Genomic DNA, 17,627 nt, shown 5'->3' on the forward strand with positions numbered 1-17,627 from the left:
CCATTAATTTGGCTACTTTTTACTCCTTTATTGATTTATGCTGCTGTGCTTTTACTTTATATTAATTTAAGGTGGACTCTCACTACCCAGCAGAAAATATATTATTTAGAATCTATAAAATGCAATTCAGTGCAAGAGGTCAAACAGGTTAAAACATGGGGATAAAAGTTAATCAGGCAGCACAGAGCCCCCATGGAAGAAATTCACTTTTAAAGGTTAGATACTTAAATATTAATTATTCAAATTAACAAATGTGGCAATAAAAAAGTGAGCATAAGGCACCAATCCCTAGGATAGCAACAGTGTAAGAAAATCAGGTGGTTCAATGCTGAGAATAGCAATTTTCATCACCTTTTTATTTCCTACCCACATTAATTAATTTACATTTTCTCATCTTATCTCTGGACTATAAGATGAAAAATGGATCTCAAAGGCTCCTGAATGCTGGCAGTGCTTTGGATCCCAGGCTGGGCTGATTTTTGGGCTGAAATTTAGCAGAGATTGCTGGGAAGTGCATTAAGCTCATTTTGATGTGATGAGTGCTTCTCTGGATCCTGTTTTTTCAGGATGTGAAGCACTAATGCTGTGTCACCCAATTAATGGCACCCACAGGGTGGAATTCTGTCATTCCTGCTTCACCTCCCCATGGTCCAGCTGCTCTGAGAGCCTGGAGGATGTGAGGGGAAATTCAGGTGTCACCTGAGGGGCTCAGCTGGAGGGGAAGGGAGGATTTCCCTGGAGGCAGAAGGAGGAAAAAGCTGCTCAGAACCTGAGCAGGCTCCAGCCCTGGAGGTGTCAAGGGACAAGTGGAGGATGGACATGGAGCTGCTGGGATGAGCCCAGAGCAGCTCCAGGATGATCAGAGGATGGAGCAGCTCTGCTGTGGGGAAAGGTTGGGAGAATTGGGATTGTTCAGCCTGGATGAGAAGCTTTGGGGTGACCTCAGGGTCCCTTCCAGTATCTCAAGGATACAGATAGAGAGACTACAAGAGTGTGAAGGGACAGGACCCAGGGAATGCTCCAAGTGTTAGAGGGCAGGGATGGGATTTTGGGATGGAATTGTTCCCTGTGAGGGTGGGCAGGCCCTGGCACAGGGTGCCCAGAGCAGCTGTGGCCGCCCCTGGATCCCTGGCAGTGCCCAAGGCCAGGCTGGACACTGGGGCAGCCTGGGACAGTGGGAGGTGTCCCTGCCCAAGGGCTTGGAATGGGATGAGCTTTAAGGTCCCTTCCAACCCAAAGCATTCTGTGATCCCATGATTCTCTGAAATGCCTCAGCAGCTCCATCCTGAACCCAGATTTCTCTGATTCAGCAATTCTCCAGTAACCAACAGATCATGAGCAGCTAAAACCTGAAAATGATCCATGACAACAACGTGTGACTGTGCTAGAAAATGAGAAAACCCATCCATATCTCAGAGCTTGTTGCTCCAAACCCTCCCACAGTCCATATGTTTAATCCCAATGGTTCTCACTCCTCAAATTCTGCTCTCAATCCCTCATAGCTCAACTAAATTAGAAAAGGTTCTCTGCTGCCTGCATGCAAATGTAAACTCATTAATATATACTGTCAAACACAGAAAGCCAAAAAGAGAAAATTCATCTCCCTGAAGGGGCTCCAGGAGAGCTGGTGAAAGACTTGGGACAAGGGATGGTGGGACAGGACACAAAGAATGGCACCCAGTGCCAGAGGGCAGGACTGGATGGGATACTGGGAAAAAATCCTTCCCTGTGAGGGTGGTGCCAAAATAAAATCATCCAAGGGCTGCTAGTTGATTTTATTTGGCCCAATTTTCCTGGGAAAGACAGCACTGATGTACAGGCAACTGCCCTAAAATGGGAAGTTTTGGTTGCAAACCTTCTAAGTCTATAGTGATTCTGGGGAGAAAACACAGAAATATTTATCACAAAAAGAATTTTACTGCTTGTTGATAAAAACAGCCCCTCTGTTTGGAGGAAGAATTTGGGATAGCATTAAAGATGGAAAAACTCTGAATCAGTGCTCCAAATTTAACAATCTTTAACAACATGGAGGGAAGTGAAGCTTTAGGATGTCCTGACCAGGTGTCAGGCCAAGGTTTGTGCTATTAAATAATATTTAAAATTCATCTCTTGTTTCGGTAGGGCTTGTTCAGAGTTGTCAGTCCATTGAAAAATATGATTCTATTATTAAAGAAAAAATGCTTCTGAAGCAAATAATTCCCATCTCCGTGTGTCATGCCAAGAGAACAGGAGAGTCCTGGATAATTAAATTAATGGAGTTATTATGGGCAGGCTTAAGGGACAAAATGCAAGTTTGAAAGTGAAAAGAGGCACATGGCAGGAGGATATTTCAGGAAAAGGTCATTTGGAGAGAGGACACCTGGAGATGCTGAGGGGACAGAAATAGCACTGAGCAAAACAGGATTGGCAGAGCTGTGACAGGTGACACAATCAAGCTCAGGAACACAGCTCAATAACAAAAATATCAGGAAGTCCTACAAATATGGAATATTTGCTGAATTTAATCCCTGGAAGTGGCCAAGGCAAGGCTGGACAGGGTTTGGAGCAACCTGGGATAGTGGAAGATTGGAACTGGATGATCCTGAAGGTCCTTTCCAACCCAAACCTTTCTGGGAATCTATCGTTGATCATGATTAGCAGTATTTCATATGATTGATACAAAATTAAAGAGTAAAAATAAAGTCAGCTGTAGATAACATAGATATGTGCATTTTTTTTAAACAGGTCTTTGTCTTATTTCTGCAGCAGAAAAATTAAAGCCTAAGTTTGCATTCAAATAATTTGCCTGATGGAGCAATCCCATTAAAACACTTCCAATGCTGGATAAATTGATGCTGATAGACCCCAATCAATTATTCTGCAAAATTTAGAGTTCTAAATGCTGAAATAACACAAATGTTTTCTCTTCAGCCTCTTTATACCCTTCAGAAGCAAAATATTTCCCTTGGATGTGAAGAGCTGAAAGCTGATCTGTTCTGCAGCAGCAATAACATGGGGCTTGTCAGATGGACCAGAACTAAGATGCTTTTTTTTTTTCCTCTTGAGGTCTATCTTTAATAGAAATTGATTATATAAAAAATTACTCTCTTCAGCAAGGGGGTTTTATAACAATTTCTTTTTTTACAGCAATTTTCAGCAGCTCTTAAGAGCCGCTCTGCAAGAATCATGTTTCAAAGGAGTAAAAATGAACTCTGGCAATGCCAGAGCTGAAAGGCCTTTTTATTTTTTCCCCAAAAATACTTGATACTGAGGAAAAAAAAAACCAAAACCTGATACAACACATCCTAAATGTTGCACTTTAAATGAGATTTTAGGGAGCTCTTAGAGAAGCATCTCCCACATTCCAAGATTTTCTCTGTCTCACTGACAGAATTCCTGTGCTGGGACATTCCCAATGAGCTGATATCCACATCTCACCACTAAATTCATGCTGAACTTCTCTAACCAAGTGTTTTTTGCCAGCCACACAGCACACAGAACATGTTAGCAGTAAAGATAACACTGTTTTTCCATTCACAAGGAGGGATATTAGGCAGTAGGCTTGGAATGTGACTCTGCACCAATACAGCTGCCTCCTGAAAATTCACCATTCTGTACTTCCAGCATCAAGCTGAATTTTTTTAAAATTATCTTTGATTTGAAATGGCTAAATGGCTTTTTATTCATTATAAACACAGCAATGGGTAAAATACTCTATTTGAATTCTTACCTAATGTATTTCTTTTCTCTGCTATTGAAGTTCACCCAAATCACTGAAATGGCAAAACTTTTGCTAAAAATGGATTTACACTCAAACCAAACACCAAATTAGGCACAGTCAAAACCCATATCTCCCCCTGGAAATCTTGGAGGTCTTTTCCAACCCTAATGATTCTGTTGGAGAATTCCCTGGAAATGGCTGCAGGTGTTCTGTGCCGTGTCCCTGCTCTCCTTAAATCAGCCAGGGCTTCAACTTCAGTTTACTGTAATCTCTTTATGGATGAGACCTGGGGAAGCACATCTCACTTCTCCAGTGGTTCACTCCAAACGAGCAATGGCAGATATACCTCAGAAAACATATTTAGTCCTAATTAAAAGTGAGCTCAAGCTCAGGAATGATAACTCCATATTTAGGTAACAATAAAAGCAGCCAGTGCAAATCCCAAGACAGCTCAGCAGTGGAGGGGGACAAGGAAGAAATAATTTAATCCAGGTGTCTAAATTCCCAAAATTTCACCCTTTTAAATTCATCCTCTGATATCCAGAGGGTCCACTGCAACAGGAATCCTTCAAAGGTCCTTCCAGCCCCAAATATTCTACACAAGACAGGAACAGCCTCAGTGCAGAGCGTGGCCAGAGGCTGCTGCACAAACCCAACCAAAACCACCCAAAGTTCTGGGTAGTTCTGAGGGCCAAAATTCAGTTCCCACCATTAGATAGGACTCTTGCTCCATTTTATGCTGTGGTTCCTTTGGTTTATAAAGTGGTCTCAAAATGCTCTGCGGCACAAAGTTCAAATAAGGGCTGGAATTTCATCTCAATTGTGGTTTCTTAATTGCTCGAAGGATTTTGTAGCAACAGTGTCTGGAATTCAGGACAGGGATTTTACAGCTTCTGTCTGTTTTCTGAAGGCAAGGATGCACTATAAAGGAGAACTGTTTTTTAATTGATCTATTTATTCCTCACATGTATATGAGTCTATAAATACAACAGGAACTTGATGAAATTAATCTTTCCCATGGTAAAAGTGGAAAGGGAGAGCTGAGGTAAAGAATTTCTGGGACAGCCTCCTTGCTTTTGGCCAAGCTCTCAGCTTTCCCCAAAGAACAAGGATGCAGGTGCCTGGGTGCCACCCTGACCTCCCAGAAGGGAGAACTGAGTCTGGACGCCCTCAAAAATCATTTCTCCACCAAAAAAACAGTTGGATTTCTCATGTTCAGTCACTTCTCAGCACCTCCACCATAATCCTCAAGACCCTCCTTAACCCTCCTGAACAATCCCATTCCTATTTTTCCCTGTAATATGTCCCTTTTTGAACTTCTCCTTTCCATTTTCATGCAAGAAGTATTTATTGACTTCCATAAATTAAGCACTTAGACATTGAGTTAATTAATTTTTTCTATCATCATAATTAATGAGTGTTTTTCTCTTCCCATTTCTAGCGTGGAATTGGATTTTAAACAGCAAGAAGATAAACTACAGCCAGTTTTGAGAAAACTTCATCCTATTGAGGAAACTCAGGTTGCACCTTTGCCTTATTCTCAGGAGAGCTACTCCTCGACTCCCAAGCAAAAATCCAAAACTGAATCCAAAAAGCATGGAAGATGGAAACTCTGGTTCCTTTAACCCAAGTCCATGACGTGTGGAATTCAAGGCCTTCTTTGACAAATATTTGGAGTTGTATCCATCATCTCTGATGGGATTTGGTGGAAGGAGCAGCGTCCTGGCCAGGGGCAGCGTCCAGTTCTCACCGCGCGTACCAAAAAGGCCTTTGTAGCGACGGACTCTGCCCAGCAGCACGGGCCTGGGAACCCCCTGCCCACTTCTACTCGCAGTTTGCCAATGTGGGATGTAAAACCTGAGTGGAAACTTGGACAAAGACGGGAAGTAAAACTGTTCCCCTCCCCTCCTCAGATCCGAAAGCGCGGCGCTCCGACCCGTTAAGCGTAGGCCGGCATCCTGCTCCCCCAGGAATGGTGGAGGCCTTTTGGGGTCTGGGTTGTTGTCTCTGCACAGCAACGAGGGGGAAAATCAGCAGCAAGCCTTATGTTTGCAGTGGTGTTGAGTTTTACAGCTCCATGTTGATCGGGGAGTGCAGTTTTCAGCACAGAATTCCTGGACAAAGCACAATTTTTCCCGCGGCCTGCGGCCGCGCCGATCTCCGAGACGTGACTGTGGTGTATTCTCTGCCTTCATGCGATGTAGACTCCAACCAAGCTCTCACATTTCAACCTCATCTCTGGTTTAGCTGTGTCCTCACCACCAGAAGAACCACTCTGCTGCTCAGCCCCAGCAGGGGAGCGGCCAGAAACCTCCCAAAAATCAGGCCCAGCCTTTAAGCACCTCCAGCTCACAGGGTCCAGGCCATGGACAACCCCTCAGTGTCACCTTGGAAAGGTCTCAACCACACAGGAACAAAACCCAACCCCAAAACAGACCCATCCCAGGCCGGATTGTTGGCCTTTGCCATGGGTTAGTATTTTTTTCTAACAGTCTTTGGAAAAACCTCTCCACTGCTGCAGAAGGCACCAGGAGATGTCCAGGCTGCAGCACTGCTTGGAAGGAGCTGAAATTGGAAATGCTATTTATTTATTTATTAAGCTGCTCAGATGGGTTTCCCAGCTTATTATAATTTATATCTCAATCTATTAATTGTACTCAGTAATTGAAACACTTAGGAGAGAGATGTGAAATCAGATTTTTCCTAATTTGATTTGGGTTTTTTTGAAATGGCACTAAAAATTTTGCTCTGACTTATAAACTGCAACTCTTCCTTTAAGTATTTGCTACTGCCATTAAACTTGCATCTAAAATGACCACTGGTGGAAAAATTCCTCATGCTAGAAGTGGCCAGGGAGTGGGAATCATGTCTTTTGTTTTGGTTTGGGATTTTTCCTTAAGGATTTCAGATAAATTGAGTGTCATGTGACAAACTGCGTTTGAAATTGCTTCCCCTGTAGCAGCAGGAAGGTACAAATTCTTCAGCTTTTAGGTGAAAGGACTGTGATCATTAATTTGCACAGACTAAAAATTTGGGGAAGTGTTTTTCACTGTTTCTCCTCTTAGCTCAGCATCCAGTTTACTCCTGAGAGGAAACTGGAGGAAAATAACCTAATTTTTTTCCCTTCAAAGAGCAAGAAAAGCAAATTAAAATGGGAAAGGAAATGCAGAAGATGCCTCTGGCCAGCTCAATATTTGCAGTAAACCTTCAAGAGGGCTATGAGTTCTTGCACAGAAGCAAATCCTGAAATCCTCTGGTGGGAGTTGAAGGATTAGGAAGGTGATCCTGTACACAAGGAAGTGCCATTGTTTCATGTGGAAAAAACCCCATATTTCATGTATTTTATATTGTTTTTAACTAAAATATAGAACTGTTTACAAGACAGCCCACACAACATGGCTAAGAAACCCAAATATTTCCAAATTAAAAATACTTTTTTTTTTTAAAGCAGAAAGGAATCTCAAAAATGGGCAGAAAAAGAAAAATACAGCAGTATTCATTATTAAAAAAAACATTAATACCTAATGCACTCCTCCATGCTAACAGGCCTAGTGTTTGGGGCTTTTTAAGGAAATTAATCCAAGCATCTCTCCATGGCAATCAATTCCCAAATCCTCAGTGCCACCCCTCAGTAGCTTTGTGTGTGCAGGGACCCTGAGTGATCCAGAGCTCCTGGAATCAGGGGAAAAGAGGGAGGAAACTCCAGCTGGAGAAACAAAGAGCTCAAAGGGAAAGTTCTCATGGCGTGTTCTGTACATGTCCAGGCTATTTTCTTAAGAAGTTGCAAATTTTTAATTTTTTACATTTTTTTAAACCTGGGGAAAGCTGACATTACCATAGAGTCTTGCTTCCAACTGACATCTCGTGTTCTCTGGTACCCTCCGATGTACTTTGTAATAAAATGTTTTTGCAAGTGTGTAAAATGTATCATAATTGTATTGCCTTTAGAATCACTCAGGCTCAGGTTAGATAGACACCAAGAGAAAAAAAAACAAACCTAATTCTTTAGAGCTTTTAGTTCAATGTGACAGAGCTATTTTCACCCTCATGTAGATGATCTTGGAGGTTCTAATGAGGAAAATGCATTTTTATTTTCAGTGTGGCTTTGCTGGATTCACTGGCAGTCCCCTGCACTTCATACACTGATTTTCTAGCTGCACTTCTCCCATCTCCTGCTTCAAAATACTTTTTAGCCAATAAATACTGCAGTGATTTTATATCCCTCGCTCTTTGCTGAGTCCTTATAATTTCCACACAGCAACAGCTGCATTCTTAGCTTTAGAAATAGGAGGAAAACACTATTCCTGTGAGTAGCACTTGGTTTCTCAAAGATGAAAAACAAAAATAACTGTAAAAAAACTTTTAAAAAACCAGGATAAAGTGAAAAAAAACCTGATTAAAACTGGAAAATCCTACCATGGGTACAAAGTGTTTGCTTTTTCTTGCCTAAAATGCAAAACCACTGTCCATGCCTTTGATTTCACTCAATGTTTTAAAGCTTAAATCACTTATTCCAGTCAAATAGAGTAAATTTTCATGAACTTCCCAACCAAGTCAGCTGTTAGATTACACCAGGACCTGTGTATTACCACACATTATATATTGCTGCTGGAATTGAGCTGGAATTGAACCAGATTGCCACTAAAAATCCAACTGCACCAACACCATTTTGTCTGGGAGAACGAAAGGGACCTGCATGAAGATTTTTAATATTCCATAAAAGCCATCTGTGGGTTCATTAAAATAACTGGAGTGCTACAAATGTGTCCATTTGTTTAGGTGAGTGCAGCTCCTTGCCATAAATGTTGGTTGGGAATGCAACAGGGATGGTCTGACAACACAAAAAAAGTTCAGTATTAGTGATGGAATAAAATCATGGCCAGCATCCAAATACCACTTCAGTTTCAGTGAAATCAGCTTGCAATATGTAATTTCAAATGATTTTGAAAGAGAAGAAAACGTGGGACTCAATAAAGCAAAGTATTTTTACATGGAAGAAGTCTGGTGAAGCAAATGAGGTTTTCTCCCAATTTTGGAACACGAAGATAATTCACACCCAGATTCAACTCCTGAATAACAACCTGCAGCCCCAGAAGCCTCCTGTGACCATCAATAACTGATTTCAGGCTTGCACCTGTATTTTACATGCTTCTGGAGAGGCCTGCAGCCTGGAAGTGCTGAGAGATGGACAGTGCACCATGGTGAATGATTGACTGATTGATTGATTGATTATCCAGAGCTCCCCCATCAGTGCCACTCTGCTCTACACTCTCCTTGTGTCAGGTGCCATCTGCACCCCACAGAGATTCCCCTCTCAATCTCCTTCCAGAAACCTCAGACAGAGTTCACAAATTCCCTTTTTCTCCTTCTGATGGCTCCTGCATCATTTCTGTCCTGGTTTCACCTCATCCCCATCCCAGAGCACAGAGGGGAAAGCAGCAAAGTGGAGCAGGTTCCACTCATCAGCAACACCACAAATCCTGCCCAGTGCTCCCCCCTCACACACCCCAACACCCAAAATAACCCATTTTCCCTGCTCACAGCACTGACTTTGTTCCCCATACACCTTTAGATGCCTTCCACTCTCCTTATGGACACACTTTGGAAGTTAACACCACAGGAACATGGAATGGTTTGGGTTGGAAGTGACCTTAGACACCATCTCATTCCAACCCAATCTTACTCTAAGCCAGGAGATTTCCCTTCAGAAATTACAGAGCTTGGTTTCCTTTGGGAATGAGGCACATCCCAAGCTGCTGACAGGAGGAGAAGGAGCAGCCATGGACCATTCTGGAGCTGCCTCTGAGGCTGCTCTGTCCTGATTTACTGGAGCAGGCCAAGATGCTGCCTCACATGGAACCCAACGTTGTGCAAAAGCCACCAGGAAAGGAAAGAGAAGATTTAAAGCCACTCTTCCAAAGGCTCAAGGAAGTTTGCTCTATTTACTTTTTCTTCAAGCAATGTTTTCTTCAGTAAGAAAGGTTTTGTGATTTTTTTCCAGGTGATTTCTCCCTGGGCCAAGAGCAGCAGCAGCTCAAGGCAGGAGCAAACTTAACCTAAACCAGGCAGTTTGGAGCAGCTTAGCACCCTCAGGCTGCATCCTGTACTAATAATACAACCATCATATAAAATAAATATTAATAATATTAGAATCTTCTGCTCAGAAAATGGATCAAGTAAAAACCACCAGTGAGACTTGCAGAGGGAAAAACAGACCAATGAGGATTACAAATGCTTTTGCTAACACAATTATTGTCAAACCAGATTTTAAACTTATCATTTATACTTCATTTTACTTAATATCTGGTTCTTCTCCTTGCAACTGGTCTCTTATTTCAAGGTAATTCTCTTTTGAATTTATAGGACAAAACTTGCCTTTGATTTTATCGAGGAACTCACATTTAAGGAGGAAAAAAGCCAAAGGGGACTATTGGAGAACCCTTCCAGTTCAATGCTGCAGAAAAGGCTCATCCTGTAATTAAAACTTCTCACTTGAGAACTTAAATCCTTGACATTCCTCCACTGCTCATAAACTGCATTATGCAACATCAGGTTTTGGATAGAGATGGTGTCACTGAGTGTTTTTCCAGGGAGAAAACATGCCAGCTTTAGGACACCAGCACAGTTATATTTATAAAATAAAAAATTGGTTATGTCCTGTATTTTACTTCTTTTAAAGAAATTATCATTACTTTAACTCTGTCAGATATTTTAAACTCCTTCCTTCCAGTCATCCTGTATGGTTAATTCTCTACTACAGGTAAAACCAAAAAAGGAAAGCCACTGCATCATTTCAACCCAAATCTGATGTAAGAGAGGTCAAGCTGTGCTTCCAAATTATTATTATTATAATAATTTTACTGCTCCTACTTTGCTGACACCACAAAAATGAGTTGTGGCTGGTTATTTAACAGGGGAATCTCCTCAGCAAGGGCTGCATTGTAAGGTAGGAGTAAGTACTCATTAAAAACACCCTGAAATCTCAGTGTTCATTAGCTGATCATGGAGGCTGTGCTGAGGAACTGCAGGCTGTGCTCAGGAGCACAATGCAGATCTTTAATATCACTGCTCTGAGTTCAAACACACACACAGCTTTTCAAATCTCCTCTGCTAACTGCAAAAGGCATAATTAACGTTTTTAAATATCACCTGCACCACCTTCATCAAAACAATAATTAACTCCCATTCAGCCTGAATCTGAGGAAGCTAAAATAACACCCAAGTCTGACTTCCTTGCACTGCTCATGCCAGCACTGGAATATTCTGTAGGATTGTGCAGCTTGGAACCATTTCCCCACAGAGGTTGTGGATTCCCATCCCTGAAGTGTCCAAAGCCAGGCTGGACAGGGCTTGGAGCAGCCTGGGATAGTGGAATTGTCCCTGTCCCTGGAATAAAATGAGCTTTAAGGTCCTTCCAACCCAAACCATCCTGGGATTCTGTGACTTCTTGCTCCAGCAATGGATCTGGAGATCCCTTATCCCTTCCTTACAGCAAAACCCCAAGTGATACAAGTAGGAGACCAAAACTGTCTTTGGATGATGCACCAAAGACAAAATGAAATTGAAGCAGGTTTATCAGCATGAGCACCCCCAAATGCCAAGGAAGAAGTGCTGAAGACACAGAGCCCTGTATCAAAAATCACCGTGTGTAAAAGTCAAATATCACTGTGTGCCATCACAGGGAGAATTTCAACTGGGAAGGAAAGAGGAGATCAAAAAACCAAATTGCTGATGGACTCATCTATCTGACGACCAATTAACCCCATGGTAAGAAATCAGTGCATTGAGCCAGACTGACCCAAATTGATGCAGAACTGAGGGACAAGTGCTCAGACACAGCACAGACCTGGCTCACTTCAACCACTTCCCTGGAGAGATCAGCTGCCAGCTGCAGCCAGCTAAAAGAATACAAGAGAAAGGCAAACACACAGAGAGGCTCCCAAAAACACCCAGAGAGACCCCCAAAACCACGCTCAGATCTATCCCCATCTCAGATATCAACAAGCCTCACTATTTTTTTCATTATTTAGTCCAATATTCATTAATTAACAGTGGAAAAATTCAAGTGCAAGGCTTTAAAATCACAGTGTTAAGTCAATAGGCTTGCTCGCATCAGTCCTTCCTCTAAACATAATTTTAGGCTCTGCTCTTCAGTCATTTGAACGCTCACCTTGGTTATCTCAATTTAAGTCAGAAAGACAAGTAAATGCTTGTAAAGCAGTAACAAGAGCCAAGTCTCATTTCCACACTTCTCAGCTGGCTAATTACCAATACTACATCATTGTGGTGCACACAGATATCAATCCTGGCTAATCACCTGCTCACAGAGATTTTTCAAGCTTTTTTTTTTTCTTTTTTTTGCTCTTCCCCTGTGCCAAGCACAGCAAAATTACCAGGCAGTGCTTTGCAGCTTCCTGAGCAAGCAGAGAGAGGAGGTTTTGATTGCTTTGGGTCACCTGGGATTGCAATCCTATTACAGGCAGGTTCAGGGAGATGTGAAAGAGGTGTTTGAGTTTACTCACAATGAGCTCTGAGTCCCGGCCCATGGAAATCACAGTTCGGTTCACTGTCCTCAGCAGGTTCTCCATGATGATCTGCACATGGCGCTGTGTGGGGCCCTGAGGACAAGGAATAAATCACTGATAGCCTCAAACACCAGACAGCAGCACAACTGAACCATTTGTGCTGCCTTTCACCCCACCTGTCTGCTGGAAATTCAGTAAAACATCGCTTGCTGTTGATCTCAAGGAGGGAAGGGTTTAACAAATTCTTATTTTAGTAATACGTGTTTCTGATAAATTAAAATGTGCTGTTACAATGCCAATGGAAATGAAGCTTATTACCCATTAATTTTCTTCCCCCAAGTCATTCTTCCAGCATCAAACCCCCACAGGCATTACCAGACCCAGGGTGGGGGGGCTGTTCTGCAACAGCTCAATTAAAAGGAAGAGAAAAGCAAAGCCAAACTTTCATTAAGGAACTGCCAATTTCAGTCAATATTAGAAGCAACCTACCACTACTTTTGAAAGAGTTCAAATGAAACATTTATTCCATGAAGCTTTTAAGGACAAATCCAGAAATCTCACATGGAGTGATGGGCAATAAAGAAAGCCAAAAACACCACAAGGTGAAAGAAACAGATGAGCTTTGCTCCCATCTTTTACTTTATGGATGAAAAACAGATTTGCATATTTGAAGGACAATCCACCACCAGCACAAAGTCACCCAGGAGCTGGTCCTGCTGCCAGGATCAGCCTGGGAGAGGGTGGAGCTGCAGGTGAGCCCCCACCATGGAGAGAAAAGCAGCCAACAAAGAGAGACAGGAGCAGCCAAGCTGCCAGAAACAAATTCCTCCTGTAAAACAACCCCTTCTCTGAAGCAGCCACACAGAGCTACTCCCAAAAACAAACAAAAACAGAGGAAAACCTAAAAAAAAACCCAATTAAATAAGATGCCAGAGAGGATGTGAGTAGCTGACCCCTGAGGTCCTTTCCAGCTGAATTAGTGTATGATTCTACACAGCACTGAAGGTTCAGGCAGCAGCAGCAGCACAAATTTCAGGAGAGCATCAAATCACTGCAGCTCTATGGCAAAGCACCAATATTTGTATGTTTGTTGAGGTCAAGAGAAAGCAAAAAAGAGACTATTATGCAAAATAAAGGGATATTACACATGCTGCAGGTCTGGGAACTGTGTCAGCAACAACACAACTCAAATGCACATTTCCAAAAATGTCCATGGGAGAAAAGAAAAAGCACCAGAACACAACATTTTCCACCTGGAAAAGGCCAGGCACAGTAAATGAGGAAGGTTTAACTCCTAAGGACATTTATTTCTTCACTATCTAACCAGAAAAGCTGCATTGGATGTGCCTCAGAAACAACAAGTGCTGTGCTGGATGGAACATGTGAGATGCCACAAAACAAACACATCCTCATCCTCATCACTGGAGAACTGAGAGTTAGAAAAGGCTGGTTAGGAGGAGGTTAAAAAAAAAATAAAACCCTAAAGCTTCATGAGTTACCTGCTTAATTCACTTTACTAAAACAATTTCTGTGAAGTGTTACTCATCACAGAGGCAGCCCACACTCACCACGTCTTTCTTGTAGAGCACTTCCAGGATGTTACTCAGCAACTGGCAGCAAGCCTCCAAATCTTCTTGTCTCTCCAAGTGATACTTGAGCTGGTCTGTCATTGTTGGCAGCAAGATTTCCCTGCAGTCTGCACACAAAACACGAGGTTACAAACACAGCTTTCAGGGCCTCCAGGCTGATGTGCTTCAGTGCTTACATAAGACACAAAAAAATTGGGAAAAATAAATTATCTTCCAGCTTTTCAACCAAAGCCTCACCTCACCTTAAAAACTTCTGCCTCTGAACTGCTCCAACCTTTGACCACTTGCTGCAATTAAAAAAATAAAAATTCCCCTTCCTTGCTTAATACTCAGACTGTTCCTACATGGAGGGAATGACCAAGTCAAAATTAATTACTAATTATCCATATAAATGTCAGCCCAGTGAACAGCCTGGTTCTGCAGATCTGCCCCAGAGATGCTCTGGCATCACAGCCTCGTGCCTCTGCATTTGGGAAACTTCAGATGTGTTGCTCCCTGGATTTTGGACTAGGAAAGGAAACAGCAGATGAAGCAAAACCCCACAGGGCAGAGGGGCAATGTGAACTGTCCCCAAATGCAGGGGAGGGCAGGAACCCTAAAGCCCAGCTGCTGAGCACTCCAGGAAAGCACAGAACATGTCTTTGCAGAGCCTGTGAGGTGAATCAGTCTTTAATAACTTAAAAGGGCCCTAATTAGAGGGCTGAAATGTTCCAGAGCCCTGCTGAGCCCCACTGGCAGGGAGGGGGCAAAGATCAGTTTAATATCTGAGTCACTCTGAGTCCCACTGCGGGGCTGGAGCTGCTCTGGTCAATGGGGGAGGCAGCCAAGCTGCATTTCTGAGAAAGGGAAAACTGATTATCTGTCCCAGTGCTTGTCTGCAATGACACAACCAGCACAGAACACTCTGTTCCCTTGGGTGGGGCTGACAGAGCTCCTCAGCTCCCACCTAGGGCTGCTGAGAACATGGGGGGAAGCAAAAAGGGCTGGGAACTCCACAAAATCATCCCAAGGGTGAGCAGGAGCAGCTGAGGGAGCTGGGGGGCCTCACTCAGGAGAAAAGGAGGCTCAGGGGATCCTGTGGCTCTGCACAGCTCCTGCCAGGAGGGGATGTTGAGTGAAGGACACAGGGAATGGCTGCCAGTGCCAGGGGGCAGGGATGGATGGGATACTGGGCAGGGATTGCTCCCTGTGAGGGTGTAAGGCCCTGGCACAGCGTGCCCAGAGCAGAGCAGTGCCCAAGGCCAGGCTGGAGCACCTGGGACACTGGAAGGTGTCCTTGCCAGTGGAATTGGATGACTTTAAGATCCCTTCCAAACCATTCCATGGCTCTGTGATGTTCCAACCAACCCAGTGCTGTGGTGACATCCCTCAAATAAAGATGAGATTTTCAGTGCATCTTTGCTAGGAACTGCTTTGAAGAGCACTGAGCTGCTGCACTCTGCATTGATTACCTGGGAGCTCAGAGAAGGAAAGGTGAACCCTCATCACCCTGCCTGCCACAAACACCCCCAGCCCTGATTAATGGGAACCTTCATGGTCCAGAACATCAGACCCTGCTCCCAAGCTGCACAGCGATCACAGACAATGGTGATTCCACATCTGTTCTAGAGCACAGTCCAGCCCGTGGTGATTTAATAAGAGAGAATCAAATATTCATCTGTAGCAGGAATTACCAATTAGCAGCACCCAAGGAAAGCCTTCAATGAACACAGGTGAATACACACCATAAATCTGTGTCAATAAAAACATTTCATTTCCTGGGACACTGATAAATCCATTTATTTTGTGGTTCATTTAGTTCATGAGGCCAAAAAAATTTAACCTGTGCTCAGTAACTTTTTTTCCATCCCACAGCCTGTGAGCTGAGTCATAACTCATAAGAACTCTTATAAATGCTGGGTGTTGTCTACTAAAATTCAACAGGCTCCAATTCCTCATGGAAAAATCCCTGGGTTTTCTCTTTGGAACTCCAGCAGCTCCACAGCTCACTTGGCAATCAGCTGGAAGTCACTTGGAAAACAAAGCAACAGCAAATCCAAACAGCTCCATAGGACAAAACAAATCAGACAAATCACTGTTTACATAAACCAAAACCTTGATGCTTGCAAGGACAGGACACTTCATTTAATTCCCAACCATGAGCACTGAAAATATCCACTAAATTATTATTAAACTGCTCCTCACTCAGGGAAAAATTATATTTATACCTTTTTGTTTAATATTTAAGTAGTGGAGTGAAAATTATATAATTATTTACATTATATATACATAAATAATTATATTATTATGTTTTTATATGTAGGTAGGGATAAATGCTATTTATATATTCATTTCTTCTGGAAAAGTATATATTCATTTACAATTCAATACATTCAAAGTATTTATATATTCATTTACTTCTACTTTACTATACGGAAATATTACTTATTTATATAATTACCACATGTTCCTATTTGTATTCATAAATATGAATAATTTTAAAAACTACATTATAAACTACTATATTACTACTAAACCACTACTATTTTAACTATTATATTACATCTTTTTTTTTTTTAAGATACACAAACCCCACCACCCGTCTCCATTCTGATCCAAGGTCCCAAACTCTCCAGATTCCCCAGTGAATCATCCACCACTCAACAACATCACTAAAATGCTTCAGCAAACTGATTCACACACTCCCCTCTCACCCCCAAATCCTTCAAGCTTCACAAATTCATGTATTTTGAATTTTAATTCCCCTGGAGACACAAATAAACCTTCTAGACCTCTCCAAGCACAGAATTAGAACCTTTTTTCTCCACCAGAAACAGGCTGATGAAATTTTCTGTGCATTTGCCAGCCTTCCCTAAGTCCACAATCCTGCAGTGCATATTGCTTTTAGAAAAGAAAATGTCATTTTTGCAACAGGATCCAGGATTAGGTGACAGCTTATATGGAAGTATTCCCTATCAGTTTAAAATTCCTCAATCAGTGAGAAGCAGGAAGGGCAGCCAAGAACATTTTAGTAATGAACTCCAACCCCCAGAGAGAGGGACAGGAAAATCTGAATTTTAAAAAGGCTGTGGATAGAGGTTTGCTTTATTTTCAAGGGAATTTGAATGTTTATGAAACTTCAGAGAATGATCACGATGAAGAATTGCAGTGAGAAGATCGGGGGGATGGAGTCCCTCTCCCGTTTAACAAGGCCTGGATGTGGCACTGGGTGCCAGGGTTTAGTTGAGGGGTTGGGGCTTGGCTGGACTCAATGATCTTGAAGTTCTCTTCCAGCCTGGTCATTCTGGGAATTCTGAGAATTCCTGTGAGGAAAGGCTGGGAAACCTGGGGCTGTTCACCTGGAGAAGCTCCAGGGAGAGCTCAGAGCCCTGGCAGGGCCTGAAGGGCTCCAGGAGAGCTGCAGAGGGGCTGGGGACAGGGATGGAGGGACAGGACACAGGGAATGGCTCCCAGTGCCAGAGGGCAGGGCTGGATGGGAGATTGGGAATTGGGAATTCCCAGATTTGCTGTGGCTGCCCCTGGATCCCTGGCAGTGCCCAAGGCCAGGCTGGAGCCACTGGGACAGCAGGATGTGTCCCTGCCATGGCACTGGATGGGATTTAAGGTCCCTCCCAACCCAACCCAGTCTGGATTCTGTGACACCAACGCCAAGAGCAGCTTTTACAGCCACACTTTGTTTACTGAATAAAAACCGCCAGACATCCTTGGGAACCCCAGAGTGGTTTGGGTCAGTGCAGGTGCATCCCAGCCCCACCAAGGCTGCTGGATTTAGGACATTCCTAACAGGCAGTGACAGGAAAACCCAGCTGAGGA

The 17,627-nt window shown here is 43.0% G+C and overlaps 2 protein-coding genes across 6 annotated transcripts in view; one reads left to right on the forward strand and one right to left on the reverse strand.

Moving 5' to 3' along the window:
• Positions 1-8,115, forward strand: part of INSYN2A (inhibitory synaptic factor 2A) — a 40,733-nt gene extending 32,618 nt beyond the window's left edge. Inside the window, exon 4 of the mRNA XM_063162998.1 lies at positions 5,142-8,115. Within this exon, the coding sequence (XP_063019068.1) occupies positions 5,142-5,325 (184 nt within the window). The 3' untranslated portion in view covers positions 5,326-8,115. The remainder of the gene's footprint in view (positions 1-5,141) is intronic.
• Positions 1-17,627, reverse strand: part of DOCK1 (dedicator of cytokinesis 1) — a 283,605-nt gene that overhangs the window by 182,174 nt on the left and 83,804 nt on the right. For all 5 annotated transcript variants that reach the window (XM_063163002.1, XM_063163003.1, XM_063163000.1 and 2 more), the window contains exons 26-27: positions 13,794-13,921; positions 12,223-12,318 (exon numbers count right to left, since the gene is read on the reverse strand). In XM_063163002.1, the coding sequence (XP_063019072.1) occupies positions 12,223-12,318; positions 13,794-13,921 (224 nt within the window). The remainder of the gene's footprint in view (positions 1-12,222; positions 12,319-13,793; positions 13,922-17,627) is intronic.

Source organism: Melospiza melodia, chromosome 9, assembly GCF_035770615.1.
Source record: "Melospiza melodia melodia isolate bMelMel2 chromosome 9, bMelMel2.pri, whole genome shotgun sequence".
Classification (NCBI taxonomy): Eukaryota; Metazoa; Chordata; class Aves; order Passeriformes; family Passerellidae; genus Melospiza; species Melospiza melodia.